Raw genomic sequence first — 16,335 nt, forward strand, 5'->3', positions numbered from 1 at the left:
TGGATACTGGTTAGACACTCCTCTATTCCTGTTTTTGTTGAGATTAGCCAAGGCAAAGCACGCAGGGCACATTAAGCGCTGGAGCCCCTAGTTAGAGCTTGGACAAAGGGCCAGCTACAAGGGATGGCTCTCAGGACTTCTTGTAGATACAACATCCTACAGTGAGGGCTTTATGGTCATACGAAACTCTGAGGATTTCAAAAAGAGTTTAGTGTCAGAGTCATGCTCTTATTGAATGGTTAGAAAACTTCAGTAATTCCTCTTTCCCAAGAGGTCACCACCCATGTCCAATCCCGTCTCAGCTATGTTTGTACATGAGCACGCTCAACTGTGATAACGCACAAGATGGCCTATCCACCCAATGGTGTTGCCCGCCAATTGATGGACAAAGGGCCAGCCACAAGGGATGGCTCTCAGGACTTCTTGGAGATACAGCATCCCACAGTGAGGGCTTTATAGTCATACAAAACTCTGAGTATTTCAAAAAGAGTTTAGTGTCAGAGTCATGCTCTGATTGAATGGTTAGAAAACTTCAGTAATTCCTCTTTCCCAAGAGGTCACCACCCATGTCCAATCCCGTCCCAGTTATGTTTGTACATGAGCACGCTTAACTGTGATAATGCACAACATGGCCTATCCACCCAATGGTGTTGCCCCCCAATTGATGGAAGCCCATGACTGGCACCTCGTGTTTCTTTAGATGTATCTTTTTTATGGAACTTGGTGAGAAGGATCATTTCCAGCACTCCTCACTTCCCAGGCCTCTCTTTTGGTATAAAGGTAGCAGTATGACACACTTAAATAACATAACCTTGGTGTCTGACAGCTCTCGACATCCTATGGGGGACTTGGACGACGAGGAGCTCTTACCAACAGCTATGCTTTGGGTTCTGCCAAATGTCAGGTGGTTTTGCTGTGCTACTTGAAGCTTCGTTTAAAGCTGTTGCTGGCATGAACTTTGGGTTGATTGTGGGTCCTTTCTTGAAAATTCTCCTAGGCATTATCGAAGCTTCTTCCAAGGCTAAAACGGAAAGGCCATCGTGCGCTTATTTTTAGTCAATGGACAGGAATGATGGATATTTTAGAATGGGCTTTGGATGTTATGGGGCTTGAATACACGCGGTTGGATGGCAGGTGTGTTTTTTGTTTTCTGTGTTGGTATGTTTGTGAAGGGTTCAACCCTCATGGCTATAATTGTGTGTCAAATGCTAGGGGTCAGGTTTTAAATGTGACACTAGTTAAGCTAAGGTATCTAGGGTCCTCTAGCATATGGTGCAATAAAAAATTTGTGCACCTTTGGATGGTTGCCATGCGCCGTCTTGTGATTTAGTCTAAGGATAGGTTTTTTCGAAGATTAAGGACTTAGCCTAGTTGTACTCTCATTAGCCCCATGCTTGATATCTTGGAGGGTGGTATACCATCTATTGGGGGCTGATGCTCCTCTCGTATTCCATGATGAGATTTCCATGGAAAGTTTTGTATCACTCCAGGGAGATAGTTTTGTTTTGTTTCTATTTTATTTTCCGTTCCATGATGAGATATGCCATGGACATTATTGTATCACTTTGGTCTCATAGGCCCATTGGGTCTTTAGTAGACTTCTGCACTCAACGGGACCTCTCTGGTAACCTTGGTAAAACCAAGGTAACGGTCTTCAATACTTCTCGCCCCTTAACATCTAGATTGAGCTTCACATATAGAGGGGCTCCTGTGGAGATTTTCTCATCCTATGTCTACCTTGGTGTCACTTTTAGTGGCCCACGCTTCACCATGCTTCCTGCAGCACATGCCAGAGTGACATGGGGATATGCAGCCTTGAGCTTACTTGAGCGGCAGTGCTTCCAGGAACATTTCCAGGAGCTGAGGATGAAGGGTTGGCTTTTTGACACCCTCGTCACACCGGCCTTGATGTATGGAGTAGCCTTCTGGGGGCAGATTTATCCGATGAGGATTGGCAGCGAGTTGAGAGGCCCCAGGTCATGATGTTCTCCCGTATGATCCGCAACAAATCATCAGTCCCACACCAAATTATCCAAACAGAATTTGCTGCAGCTCCAATGGTAGTGGATGCACTCTTCTAGACAGTCACATACCTCCATCGCATCAGTCACATGGATCCCCATAGGTACCCGAGGCTTGCCCTAGATTCCTTGAGACAGTTAGCACAGGGCCACTTTGGAGTATGGTATGCATTAATTTCCGCTTGGTTCTCAGTATATGGGCTCTGCATGGACCGCCTACACCCCTTCAGTACAGTTTGGACTCCCCTTTCTTTGGCTTTCTCACGAGGATATCAACCGGGTTATCTGGTTAGATCTTCTTAGCCTCTACACCCATTGCACATGGATCACACCTCCGGAGCTCCCAAAACGAAGATGCACTTCTACAGAGATCACTTCCTCACGCTCACTGAGGATGGATTCATCCAGCAGCCGGGCTACCTGAGTGTTCACATGTCCCATGCCATGCGGATTGCGATTGGCCAAATACCGGTTTCATCCCACCACCTCAGAGTGGAGACAGGTAGAGCTGAGCGTGTCTTCAAAGCCAGGAAGCTCATACGGAGACCCAGAGAGGAGAGGATCTACCGATTATTCCACACAGGGGTGGAGACGGAGGAGCATTACATATGCCACTACCCAGTGTACTATGAGATCTGCAGGAGGTTTCACTGTCTTTTTCGTGAGGGATTTGGTCCACTCTTCAGGATCATTGACTTCCTAGACCAACATTGCCTAGGTCTCTTCCTGCTTGCTCCACAGACATAGGGACACTTTCTTGAGAGAGCTTCAGCCCCAGCCACCCTGCCCCAGCCACCCTGCCCCCTCCCTCGCCAACCAGCCATCACCAGTTTCTTCTGTACCTAGGAGGTGGAGGACACGGATACAGTGGATCTTGTGGACCCACCTCGAGCTGCTCCGGACCTACCTTGCCTGAGAGGAGTTACCTCGGACCGGGCCTCTGCACTCCAACGTGCCCGATGCCCCTGGCCCCTCCGGCTGTTGGCGATGATTCCCTCATCAGCTCCAGATCCAGGACATGCTCCATTACCATGGAGCTACCTTTCCACGTGACATAGCTGAGGGAGACCTCTTAGCCATACTCATTAGCCCCATGGTTGATATTTTGGAAAGTGGTATACCATCTACTGGGAGCTGATGCTGCTCTCGTGTTTCTATGTTCCTAGTATTCCATGATGAGTTTCCATGGACAATTTTGTATCATCCTAGGGAGATAGCTATGTTTTTGTTTTATTTTCCATTCCATGATGAGATATGCCATGGACATTATTGTATCACTTTGGTCTCATAGGCCCATTGGGTCTTTAGTAGACGCTTAATCTCATTGGGCATGACATTGAGGTACCCGAGGATATGCAGTGGGGGATATATGCTTTGTATGAGTCTGTGTGACAGGCAGAGTCCGAACTCCAGGCGGACTATCTGATAGGGTGACCAGCACGATAGGGGTGAAGGAGGGATGCCTGCTATCGCCCACCCTCTTTGGACTGTACATTGATGCGGTCTCTGATTATGTAGACAGATTGGGAGGCCTAGGGGCATGCTTGGCAGGGGTGTTGATACCCATCTTGTTATATGCTGATGATATTGTTCTAATCTTAGACTCTCCAGAGGGATTACAGAGACACCTGGATGCATTATAGGCTTTCTGTGCGGATAGAGATCTGACAATGAACCTTGGGAAAACCAAGGTTATGGTGTTTAACACCACACAGGCATGGGTGACGAGATCAGAGCCTCAGTTCACTTTCTGAGGGGAGCCGGTAGAGTACGTCAGGTCATATGTCTACTTGGGAGTTACTTTCACAGGACCGCGTTTCTCCCTGAAGGAGGCAGCAGTAGCTAGATTAGCTCGAGGGTATGCAGCCTTGGGGGCACTTGAGAGGCAGTGTGCACACGTACAGTTTCAAGAGCCACGCACCAAATTGTGGCTATTTGATACGCTTGTCACACCGACCCTCTTGTATGGAGCTCCAATTTGGGGACCCAGTATACATCACAGATCTCAGAGAGGGACAGATGAGGGATGGAGGCAAATGGGATTATGATGATTGCCCGCATGATTCGGAGCAAATCATCAATACCACATGAGATTGTTCGGGCTGAGCTAGGTGCCCCACCAGTAGTAACCGAGGCCCTATTCCAGGCAGTTACCTTTTTACAGTGGCTATGGGAGCTCCCTCAGCAGAGGTACTCCCGATTGGCATTGACCTCATCCATACAGTTGGCAGAGGATGGAGATTTTCATTGTTGGTACACTTAGATGACATCATGGTTTGACCTACATGGTTTGCGGATAGAGGCACTACCACCCTTTCAGTACAGTCTGGATTGTCCATTTTTGGATCTCACCCGCTCAGAGCAAAACCGCGTGATCAGGATGGATATTATCAGAGTGGACACAGAGAGGACATGGACTAGCCCCCTTGAGCCCTTGGGCACGAAAATGGCTCATTACAAGAGCCATTTTCTACACCCCTCACCGGATGATTTTATCACCCACCCGGCGTACATGGATGTACACCTATCACATGGGATACGTTGTGCCATTGGACAGATCCGAACCTCATCACACCAGCTGCGGATTGAGACAGGGCGATATGTGCATCAGATCGTGGATGACCGCATTTGTCAGCTATGCTACCAGGAGGTAGAGACGGAGGAACACTACATTTGCCGATGTACAGTCTATTATGAGATCCGAGGGAGATATCACTACCTCTTCCAAGAGGGTTTTGGGCCGTTACGCAGGGTCATGGAGTTTGAGGATCAGAGATGCCTAGGATTGTTTCTACTTGAGCTCAGAGAGACCCTCTTGGCAGACAGGAGGCCGAGCCATGATGTACCTAGACAGAGGACCCTGACAGATTTCTTCGGCACCAGCACCAGCACCAGCACCAGCAACCCAGCCCACACACCTCCTGATACCTCCTCCGTTGGGCCATCAAGGCACCGACCACGCTCCCAGGGAGTCACCCCACTGATAGAGCAGTTATCTTATGTCGTGCTTGTCGGCCATGCCCACCACGATCCCGACCACGGACGGCATCCTCACCATCGCCACATCAGAGCCATTATTGCTCGGCATCGGAGGCGCCTACCTTGCTCCTATGACCTCTCCATTCTAGACAGCCCCACGGCGGAGATACTTGATCTAAGGAGAGGGCAACACTTCAACTGATCAGCATACATGGATCTACCTGATATACATTTTTCAGTATTTTCCAGTATTTTCTACTCTGTCTCATTTCGGAGTCTTACAGTTTTGTTCTTATAACTGTAGGACAATCAGTTTTATTGTACTTTTTAGTCTCATTTAGTTTTTCTCTTTGATGAGACACCAACTTCAGATGTACTCTCAGTTTTGGTCTCATAGGCCACTATGGCCTCCTAGAGACGTTAATATATCATTTCATTTCTCTCTCTCTCTCTCTCTCTCTCTCTCTCTGACTGAGACTCAGCCGAAGGGCTTCAGAGAGAGTTGGATGCCTTACATGACTTTTGCACTCAACGGGACCTCTCTGTTAACCTTGGTAAAAGTTAAAACCAAGGCAATGGTCTTCAATACCTCTCGCCCCGTCACGTCCAGATTGAGCTTCACATATGGAGGGGATCCTCTGGAGATTGTCTCATCCTATGTCTACCTTGGTGTCATTTTCAGTGGCCCATGCTTTACCAAGGTTCCCGCAGCACATGCCAGAGTGACGCAAGGATATGCAGCCTTGAGCTTACTTGAGCGGCAGTGCTTCCAGGCACATTTCCAGGAGCCCAGGACGAAGGGCTGGCTTTTTGACACCCTCGTCACACCAGCCTTGCCCTGGAGTCCTCCAGACAGCTAGCACTTGAGGGTCATTCTGGAGTATGGTATGCACTAGTTTCCACTTGGTTCTCAGTATATGGGCTTTGCATGGACCGCCTACCCCCCCTTCAGTACAGTTTGGACTCCCCTTTTTTCCGGCTGTCTCACGAGGATACCAACCGGGTTATCCGGTCAGATCTTGGCCTCTACACACATTGCACGTGGATCACACCCCCGGAGCTCCCCACGAAGATGCACTTTTACAGAGACCACTTCCTCACACTCACTGAGGATGGATTCATCCAGCAGCTGGGCTACTTGAGTGTTCACATGTCCCATGCCATGCGGATTGCGATTGGCCAGATACGGGTTTCTTCCCACCGCCTCAGAGTGGAGACAGGTAGAGCTGAGCGCATCTTCAGAGCCGGGAAGCTCGTACGGACACCCAGAGAGGAGAGGATCTGCTGACTATGCCACACAGAGGTTGAGATGGAGGAGCATTACATATGCCGCTACCCAGTATACTATGAGATCCGCGGGAGGTTTCACTGTCTATTTCGTGAGGGATTAAGTCCACTCTCCAGGATCATTGACTTCTAGGACCAGCGTTGCCTGGGCCTCTTCCTTCTTGAGCTCCGCAGACACAGGGACACCTTCTTGAGACACAGGCCCTAGCCACCCCACCCCCTCCCTCAATAGCCAACCATCACCAGTTTCTTCCGGACCCAGGATGGAGGACACCGACAGTGGATCTTGTGGACCCTCCACGAGCTGCTCCGGACCTACCTCGCCTGAGAGGAGTTACCTCGGACCGAGCCTTTGCACTCCAGCTTGCCCGACGCCCTTGACCCCCCGTCGGCCACGATCACCTCATCAGCTCCAGATCGAGGACATGCTCCACCGCCATCGAGCTACCTTTCCACTTGACATAGCTGAGGGAGACCTCTCGGCCATACTCGTCAGCTCCATGCTTGACATTTTGGAGAGTGGTATACCATCTACTCGGAGCTCAGGTTGCTCCCATATTTTTATGTTCTCAATATTCCATGACGAGTTTCCATGGACAGTTTTGTATCACCCTAGTGAGATAGCTATATTTATGTTTTCATTATGTTTTATTTTCCATTCCATGATGAGATATGCCATGGACATTATTGTATCACTTTGGTCTCATAGGCCCATTGGGTCTTTAGTAGACGCTTAATATATCTTTCTTTCTTTCTCTCTGGTAGACGTAGAGCTATGGAGGAGAGAGTCCAGAGGGTACACCAGGGCACAGCTGAGTTTTACCTTCACCAAGTGGCTGTAGCAAAACGATGCATATGAGGGTGCTGAAAACTGTATGAATGCTGAAATCGCAAGGGGTACTGAAGGCTGAATGCTGCAGATGCTGTGTTTTACTGTATGGAGGCTGAATTGCTCAAGCGTTGATGCTCCTAGATGCTGATGTGCTGAATTCTGCAATTGCTGATGCTCCTTGTGCTGAAGGCTCCAAGCGGTGAGTGCTTCAGGGCTGAATGAGATATGAATGAATGAAAGGACTACATGCTCAGCTATTTATATGGACAAGGGATGCTGGTTGGGTGGCTACAGGGCTGGCCGACTGCACTTGTCTAGGCAAAATATATAAATGATGTAAAAATGCCCAATAAATGCTGTAAATTATGGGAATAATACTAGATAAATTCTGATGACTGCTAGATGATATCTGAAGGCTTCTGCAATGGTCTAGATGGCCTACATGCATATGGGATGAATGCTATGCATAAATGCACACATGTCTTGATGCAAACTCTAAGGCTTCTACTGACTCTACATGCATGAATGCATGCATCTCTTCAAGTGGGTTAAGGGACTTGGATTGACTGACTGATTGTCTAAGGTTGAGAATGACCTACGTAGCTCGTGCCTGACTTATCCTGGACTGAGGATTACAATGGGGTCACGGTGTACGACAATTATCATCCTAAAAGGTACTAATAATGTACAATGTTGCACTGATGATGATCAGCCATCTTGTCACCATGCACTACAGTGCAGAGTGCATGTGACAAGCAAGGATGCCCACTATCTCCCACTCTCTTAGGCCTCTACATCGACGAAATTTTGGCCTTCATTGATAGAGGAGGGGGAGGAGGCGTATCACTAGCAGGCATCCTTGTTTCCATACTACTTTATGCTGATAACATTGTGCTTATTGCAGATTCTCCAGAGGCTCTCCAAAGGCATCTTTACACGCTACAGGACTTTGTGCACAGCGGGATCTCACAGAAAACCTTGGGAAAACCAAGGTTATGGTCTTCAACGCATCTCCTCTTTTCACATCTTGACTGAGTTTCACCTACATGAGCAGCCCAGTGGAGATTGCATACTCATGTGTGTACTTGGGAGTCACTTTTACAATACCGGTCTTCTCGATGAGCCATGCTGCAAAGGCTAGACTGATGCGAGGGTATGCTTCTCTTGCTCTCATGAGAGACAGTGCTTCCAGGAGCCGAGAACCAAGATGTCGCTATTTGACACCTTGGTCACTTTGGCATTGATGTATGGAGCACCCTTCTGGGCACCTGATCTTACAACGGCCAAATGACCGAGGTCAGAGAGGCCTCAGGTCATGATGCTCTCCCATATGATACGCAGCAAACCATCCAGCGGTGTAGAAGAGTCCAAGATCCTTCGTACCCTGCAGATACCGCAAGATCCGTAATCCTGCGTCCCAATGAGACTTCAACGGCATCTGCATGAATGAGCCCAACAGTCCCACAGGAAAGCTCAAGTCCAATCTGGTGTTCAGCAACCAGATCAATGAACCATCCAGCTTCCGGTACAGAGAGGCATCAACTGGCTCACAAGGATCATTCACTGTAAGCTTTGTGTTTGGGTCCATCAGCGACGTGATAGGCTTGCAGTTCTCCATCCCAAAGGCCTCAAGCAACTCATGAACATACCGCTGCTGAGAGACAAAGAACCCCCCCTGGGTCTGCCAGATCTCCAATCCCAAGAAGAAGTGGAGTAAACCTTAATCGGTCATCTTAGACTCCTTTGACATGGCAGCCTTCGTCACTGCAATGTGCTCCATATGACCGCTAGTGAGAATGAGGTCATCCACATAAAGGATGATCGTGACCATACCGCGTTCCCGAAAGAGATAGGTTGGGATCTGCAACCGATCTATGAAATCCAGTCCGTAGAAAGAAGGAATCAATCTTCTGATTCCAAGCCCAGGGAGCTTGCTTAAGACCATACAAAGCCTTCCGCAACCTGTAAACCATCCCCTTTGATCTTGGAACCTCAAAGCCTGGAGGTTGCTCAACATACACCTCCTCGTGCATGTCACCATTAAGGAACGCAGATTTAACATCCATCTGATATACGGGCCACCGCTAAGAAGAAGCAAGGGCAAGAACAGTCCGAATTGTGGTCATCCTTGCTGTCGGTGCAAAGGTATCCTCATAGTCGATGCCAAGCCGCTGAGCATAACCCTTAGCCACAAGTCTGGCTTTGTGTTTGTCCACCGACCCATCTGCCGTATACTTGGTCTTAAAGACCCACTTGACACCAATGACAAACCTTTTCGACGGCCGCGGTACCAACTCCCAAGTGTTATTCTTCTCAATGGCATCCAGTTCCACCTGCATGGCTTTCCTCCGAGTATCCTATGCAAGGGCTTCCTTCACGGAAGTGGGCTCTTTGTCCCACATGATATGAGACATCAAAGCATAGTTTACATGTAAAAGCTTTGCTGAATGACTTTTATCATGAACTATTTGATCTTCGAGGTCCGTCCTCTATGGTCCATTCGGAGGGAAGCTCTGTGACACCTAATTCCCGAAGGGTGTCCACCAACCACCTGGGTACTCAAATAGAATGCGGAGCCTCCTGCTGCTGTGGGGGACTCATCTCCAGTTGCGGGCTCAACCTCCTCAACTGACTGAGGCTGTCCAGCTGGAATGATCGACTGGGAATCATCATCGGAATCTTCTGGGTCTCCAAGAAGTGGACGCTCATCAACAGTGGAAACCGGAACATGCTTATCAAAGACCACATCCCTGCTGACAACAACCTCGTTCCTCTCTAGATCATACAACTTGTATCCCTTGGAAAGAGAGTTATAACCCACAAAGACAAGCTTTTGGGACTTTGAGTTGAGCTTCCCCCTCTGCTTCTTCGGGGAATGTGAACATATGCATCGCTCCCAAACACTTGGAAATGGGAGACATCAGGTTTCCTGCCAAAATATGTCTCAAAGGGAGTCATGTTTGGTACTGAAGTCGTCAGAGAACGGTTGAGGATATGGACAGCCGTAGCCACAGCCTCTCCCCAAAGCGGACGAGGAAGATCACGATGCTCCAGCATCGTCCTCGCCATCTCCACCACAGTCCCAAACAACCTAGCCAATCTCGCGGTCCCGTAGAGCAACAGAATTCTCCTCAAACTCCACCCGGAAGCCAGTCTTGCACATCTCATGCACTGACAACAGATGAAAACCAAGTGCTGGGACGTAAAGAACACGAGAGGAATGCTTCCCCCTCTGCCATCGGGAATAATCTCCATCCGGTCCTCACTGTGTATCGATATGGTGGAATTGTCGCCAATGGAAATGCGACCTGACTGCCGTTTTAGATCTTGAAAGAAGTCACGGGAAGGAGTCATGTGCCTGGAAGCACCACTATCAAGAATCCATTCTCGAGTATCCTTTGCGGTGAAGCCAACTGCCTCCTCGCTCAAAGAAGATAAAGCATCCGTGTCCAACATCTCCAAGTGCACGAAGGCTGGAGTCTTTGCAGCTGAAGCTAAAGAATCAGCACTCTTTCCAGTCTACTTGCGACACTTCCTCCAATAGTGGCCTTTCTCACCACAATCATTACAGGTCCTCTCGGCCTTCAGTTTCTCTCGGTCTGAGTGGGGCTTCTTCTCAGAAGACTTCTCCGATAAAGCCTTCCCCTTGCCCTTGTTGTTGTTATTACGGCCTTTCAACCGTTGGCCAGTTAAGGCCTCAGAACCTCCGCCCTGTGGAGGGTTCATGAATCGCTCTTCCTGGTCCAAGACCATGGGCACAAGCTCCTCCCATGTGATGGTGTTGAGCCTGCCCCACTGGTAATCAACGAAGAGTAAAAGGCTGAGTACTGAGAGGGCAAATGTGATAGCAACGTTATGGCCATATCCTCTGATGATATCTCTTTCCCTGCCTGGAGAACTTCCTACTAAAGAGCCTATAGCTTGTTGATGTGCTCCCGCATCGTCGACGACTTTGTAGGATTCATCACCCGCATCTGAACTTCCAAGGAGATTCTCTTCATGGGTGATACCCTATTGTAGAGAGAAGCCAAATGCTGCCAAATACCTCTGGCCAGCGTCATATGCTTTATATGATTGATCACCTGTGGTGTGCAATTGAGGAAGATGTAAGAACGGACTCTGGCATTGACACGATCCCATAACTGTGCCTGTGCCTCCCGTTCCTTCCGAATAGAGGGTAACTCCCCTTCCTCTAACTCCGGCCGTGGAACCCCAACAACAATGAAATCAGCCAAGTCATAGGACTCCAAAACAGATTCCATCATTACCTTCCATATGCCGTAGTTGTTCCCATCCAACTAGCGGTCCACCAGGAACGTGGGGAGTGTCGGGATCTTCACGTGCTTCTCAGCCATCTCAAGGGTTCACAAGGTCTTGTGAAGGGAGGGTGGGTGGGAAAAAAGAAGAAGAGGAGGCTGCAAATAGGATGCAAGGTGGCTGTCCAACGATGATGGCCCGATCTCCAAGTCCCGTACAGCCCAACACAGTCTCCAATCAGCACCTAAATCAGCAAACCCACGACGTCCCACTGTCTCCAAGCTTCAAGCCACCTGGGGCTTTGATACCATGTCAGAATGCACAGCGGAAATGAAGACAACTGCTGTAGAGAGCAATACACAGATGCAAGAGAGAGAGAGAAGCTAGTGTAACTCTGCTATATACACCAATAAAATCCCAGAATGTACAATGAATAGTGTGGGGGGACAAGGGGCCATTTTATATGGCCCCAGGCTGCTGGTCGGCCAGCACTAACACAGCCGACAGCAGCCCACGACCTGTCCCAGCCAAGTCGGCCAACAAATGGGCAGTCGGCTAGTATATCTGCAGTCGGCCATAGCAGCACACCAAGTCAGGTCGGAGACCATCAATCGGCCAGCAAATGGAGGTAGCCGACAGCCCTCCCACACCCAGAAAGAAATAGGAAAAATACATGGAAGTGAGGAAAAAATGGGGACACCAAAATTGGGTGGGTACACCCACAATAGAGGCCCTGACATAGTGTACAGACAGGAGATGACTGCTAACAAATGGATGCTTACAAATGACCCTTGACCCGCCTTTATATTGAAAGCAGCAAGGGAACGAAACCTGTCACAAACCCCTATATTCTAGGGACATGCGGATGCATGTATGTATTATACCTGGGCATGTGTATGGATCATATGAGTGGATGCATATGAGTCCAAGGACATGGCAGGACATTTGTGGACTTTCGGGCGGTGCCCGTGTGGATTCCGGCCATGCACACATGGTGTGTTATGATGGCAGGCGGAATATTTTCAAGTACAAGAATGATGATAGGTGGTTCTCCAAGTTTACATGTGCACAATGCATAAATGATGCATGCCATAACTTTATTTTACTTTGTGTGACATTGTCTTGCTGCCTGGACAATGCTTGTTATTTTGGCTTGTGAAGTCCGAGGGACCGGGGACGCCCGGGCACCTTGTGGACACGTGTGTGCACTCCTGTTTGGGCCTAAAACTGTGGGCTTATGGGTTTTGCAGGTGGTAAGTGCGTCCACACTCAATTTACAGCTTATTTCATTTACTACTAAAGTTTATTGGTTTGCAGGTCCACACTCATTAATAAGTGGCTGGACAACTTATAATGCGTTCCCATTTGGTTGGACCAAAATTAATGAAGTCCGGACAGCTTATGGCCATTTCCCATTTGGTTGGACCTAAACTTATACAAACAGGACAAATGGAGCACTATGGGCTGGACACCTACCTGGACACCTTATGGGGACACATGTCAGCTTGTATGTGTACCCACCAAGCCCCTTAGGTGGCACTAGAAAAAGGCACCTCCCTCAAGAGGCCTTTTGGGCTGTTTTATTCATTACTCAACACATTGGAGAGCTGGTTGGAGCTTTGGGAGTTGCTACAGGGCTGGTTGCTTGCTTCCTGGACTCACACAAGCTTGGATAACGATCCCCACACTCTTCTAAAGGGCTGGTTGGTAAATTTCAGACCTGCAATTTCTGGTTATTGCGAGTTTTGGGCTGGTTACAGGTGTCCAAAGTCAACTTGGACAGTACAGGACAGCTCTAGGGACCTCCACAGGGCTGTAGGACCCTTTACAGGTGGAATTCTCGCGATAGAAAGTTGCTGTTTTGGACTGGTTATTGCACAAAACAGGCCGGACAGTAATGGAATATGTGAGCGTGGATGTGTCTCAAGGTTTCTTGGTATAACAGGTGCTTAGGGCAAGCGTTGGGGACACTTGCTCGCGGAGAACACAGGTTTCTGGATTAGTTTCTCGCGTGGAAACAGGGCCTAAAGATCCATTTACATCTTGTGCAGGGCGGAGTACCTGTGAGGATTGTGATACTCTTGTTCAGGGCGGATGTACCTGTGAAGAGGCTTGTGCAGGGCGGATGTACCTGTGTGTAGGGCGGATGTACCTACAGATTCTCTTGTTTGAAATGTATTCATTCATGATGTATTTGGAAGAATCAGGTGCAGGCTGGTGGTGAATCCCCAAGCACCCGTAATCTTGTACTTTGCAGACTCTTTTGGTAATATAACCTAAAAAGGGGGGGGTCAGCCTATCATCGGCCCCTTTATGTGGTGTACTGTCAATTTCAGCTTTGTGGTTGTAATGCTCAAGTGTTAAGTGCTCAGAATCTTGTTCACATTTATACAATTCCAATTCACGCATCCGCCTCCCGTTACATTGGTATCAGAGCTCAGTTTTTCCCCTCATTGGAAAACGGTGTGAGGCTTGGAATCATAAGTGGTGACCTGATTTGAGTGTCATGGACAGCCACATTTCTGACAGTGTGGAGAATACACAGGACCGTGAATTTCATGGTACAAGGGATGCAAGAGATGCTGCAGGCAATGATGTCTATGGAGATGCAGGTACTCATGACACTATGCATTCTGATTTGGAATCTTTGAGGCGTCAAGTGCGACGCTATAGGGCTGAAACCGAAGAGCTTAGGTCATTGAAAAATGACCCGGATGTACAAAGGGTGTTGGCTGCGAAGGCAAAGGCTTCGGTCCATGAAGTCACTTTTGAAGCAATTGCAAAGGAAATGGATGTTGAGAAACCCCGAGAGCTTGCACTTGCATACCTAATGGTTAAGGGTGATGTATACACTGAAGCAGATGGTAGTTTGGCTTTCAAGAAGCCACCCCTCATGGCTGCCCGTGGTGATGCACATGATGCACAACAAGCAGAAAGAGCACAACAAGTGCCAAATGCTGAAAGGACAAGAGTCCCTGGTGCTAGGCTTGATGCAGGTCAAGAGAAGAGTAAGGATGAGGGATCCTCTACTCATTCCTGCTTTGCTCCAAGAAGACATATCCGTTCTCGTGTTGAGCTTTCCACTCATTTGGAGAGTGTGGCTCAAGAGAGAACGAAGAGGGATCGTGAATCTTCATCGCGGTATCATCATCATGCAGATGAACAGGATGTACATAGGGATGCATATAGAAGGAAGAAGCCTCGAGAGTTCAAGTCCGGTGACAAGGATGTAAAGTTTGAAAACTTTCAGGGACGGATGGACTCTACCAAAGCACTTGCTTTCATTAGACAGTTTGAGATAGCTTATTGCAATGAAGACTTTTCGGAAAAGTCTATGCTCAGGCATGTGGGAATGCATCTCAAGGATACGGCAAGTGATTGGTGACTTGCAAAAATACTTGATGGAAGTGCTGCCCCAACTTGGTCTTCTTTCAAAATTCAGTTTTATGATCAATTCTTACCACCAAACTTTGCAAAGGATGTACGCAAGGAGTGGGATTGGCTGTCCCAAGATGAGGGAGAGTTCGTTGCTTCATACATAGCAAAGTTTTGGAAAATCCTTCTCAAGGTTACTCCCTTCATGAATATTGGAGAGGACGAGAAGAAGAGAAAGTTTGAATCGGGGCTCCATCACATCATTCAACAAAGCTTGGGAGTGTACCCAAATAAGACCATACAAGAGCTTATACACTCAGCCATGATTGCGGAGAACTTGCACATAAAAGCACCCACAAATAAGCCATTTGCAGGTCAAAACAAGAGCAAATTCAGGGCTGGTTGTGACCAAAAAAATGGTGGACAGCCACCTAAGAATGCTCCCAAAGATGGCCGAGATGCAAAGGATGACTCCGAAAAGAAGCCGGGGGGTAAACCCCACAATTTTGGACTCTCAAAACAGCAATTGGAAGAGTATAGGAAGGCTGGAAAATGCTTTAAGTGTGGCAGTAAAGATCATATATATCCTAAATGCCCACAGAATCCTAAGAATGCTGAGCTTAATGTGGAAAAGCCTCTTGTGAATGTTGTACCCGATGTGCAGGGTAATACAGGGCATGAGCCCAAGAGTAGAGTCATATGCAAGGCTTGGGGCAAATTGAAGGATCAGCCCGCTTTGTTTCTTTTTGATGATGCTTCCACAGATAACTTTATATCCGTACAGATGGCTACCGCCATAGGTCTCAATGTGGAAGACATGGGAATGCAAATGAATGCAGATGCCGCCTTTGAGGGCAAACAGGTTGATGTAACTCCGGTCATTGGTAAGCTCCGTGTACATATACAGGACTACCTCGACCATGAGAGCTTTTTAGTGGCTCCTCTTACAGGTTGTGATGTTTTGTTGGGGATGCCCTGGCATCACCGTTTAGAGCCTATTAAGGCTTACAAAGAGAAGAAAATCAGCTTTGTACATAGAGGTCGTGAGCACTCTATAGATGCTGGTACTACTGGAAGTACCATACCTCTTGTAAGCCATGTACAAATTAATAAGGCAATAAAGAAATCAGCTTGTTCTTACTTGGTTTTTGTACGTGATACCATTGAACATTCTAGTGTTGATGTTAGTGCATTAGATCAAGACAAGCTTAACTTTTTGAATGAGTTCAAAGATTGTTTTGCAAATGGCCGGAAGATCATTGCATAGATCTAATTCCCGGTAGCTCCCCACCTAATAGGCCACCATACAGGGTGAGTGCTAGTCAACAAGAAGAGATTATGGCACAGGTGAATGAACTTTTGGAAAAGGGTTTGATTCGACCTAGTTCCTCGCCATATTGCTCGCCGGTACTTCTTGTTCAAAAGAAGGATGGTACTTACAGGATGTGTGTTGATTACCGTGCCCTCAATAAGATAACCATCAAGAATCGGTTTCCGATTCCGCGCATTGATGACATCTTCTGCATTTAGGACAGCCTTTGGTCTTTATGAGTTTTTGGTGGTGCCTTTTGGCCTTACAAATGC

General features: G+C 48.0%; 1 protein-coding gene across 2 annotated transcripts in view; it reads left to right on the forward strand.

Moving 5' to 3' along the window:
- Nucleotides 1–16,335, forward strand: part of LOC147610583 (protein CHROMATIN REMODELING 19-like) — a 60,460-nt gene that overhangs the window by 12,718 nt on the left and 31,407 nt on the right. For both annotated transcript variants that reach the window (XR_015264006.1, XM_086786014.1), the window contains exons 9-10: nt 827–904; nt 998–1,134. Coding sequence is in view for 1 of the 2 variants with exons in the window: in XM_086786014.1 (XP_086642140.1) it covers nt 827–904; nt 998–1,134 (215 nt within the window). In the remaining variant the exon portion in view is untranslated. The remainder of the gene's footprint in view (nt 1–826; nt 905–997; nt 1,135–16,335) is intronic.

The sequence above is a fragment of the Cibotium barometz genome, chromosome 49 (assembly GCF_041138505.1).
Source record: "Cibotium barometz isolate CiBa-2024 chromosome 49, ASM4113850v1, whole genome shotgun sequence".
Classification (NCBI taxonomy): Eukaryota; Viridiplantae; Streptophyta; class Polypodiopsida; order Cyatheales; family Cibotiaceae; genus Cibotium; species Cibotium barometz.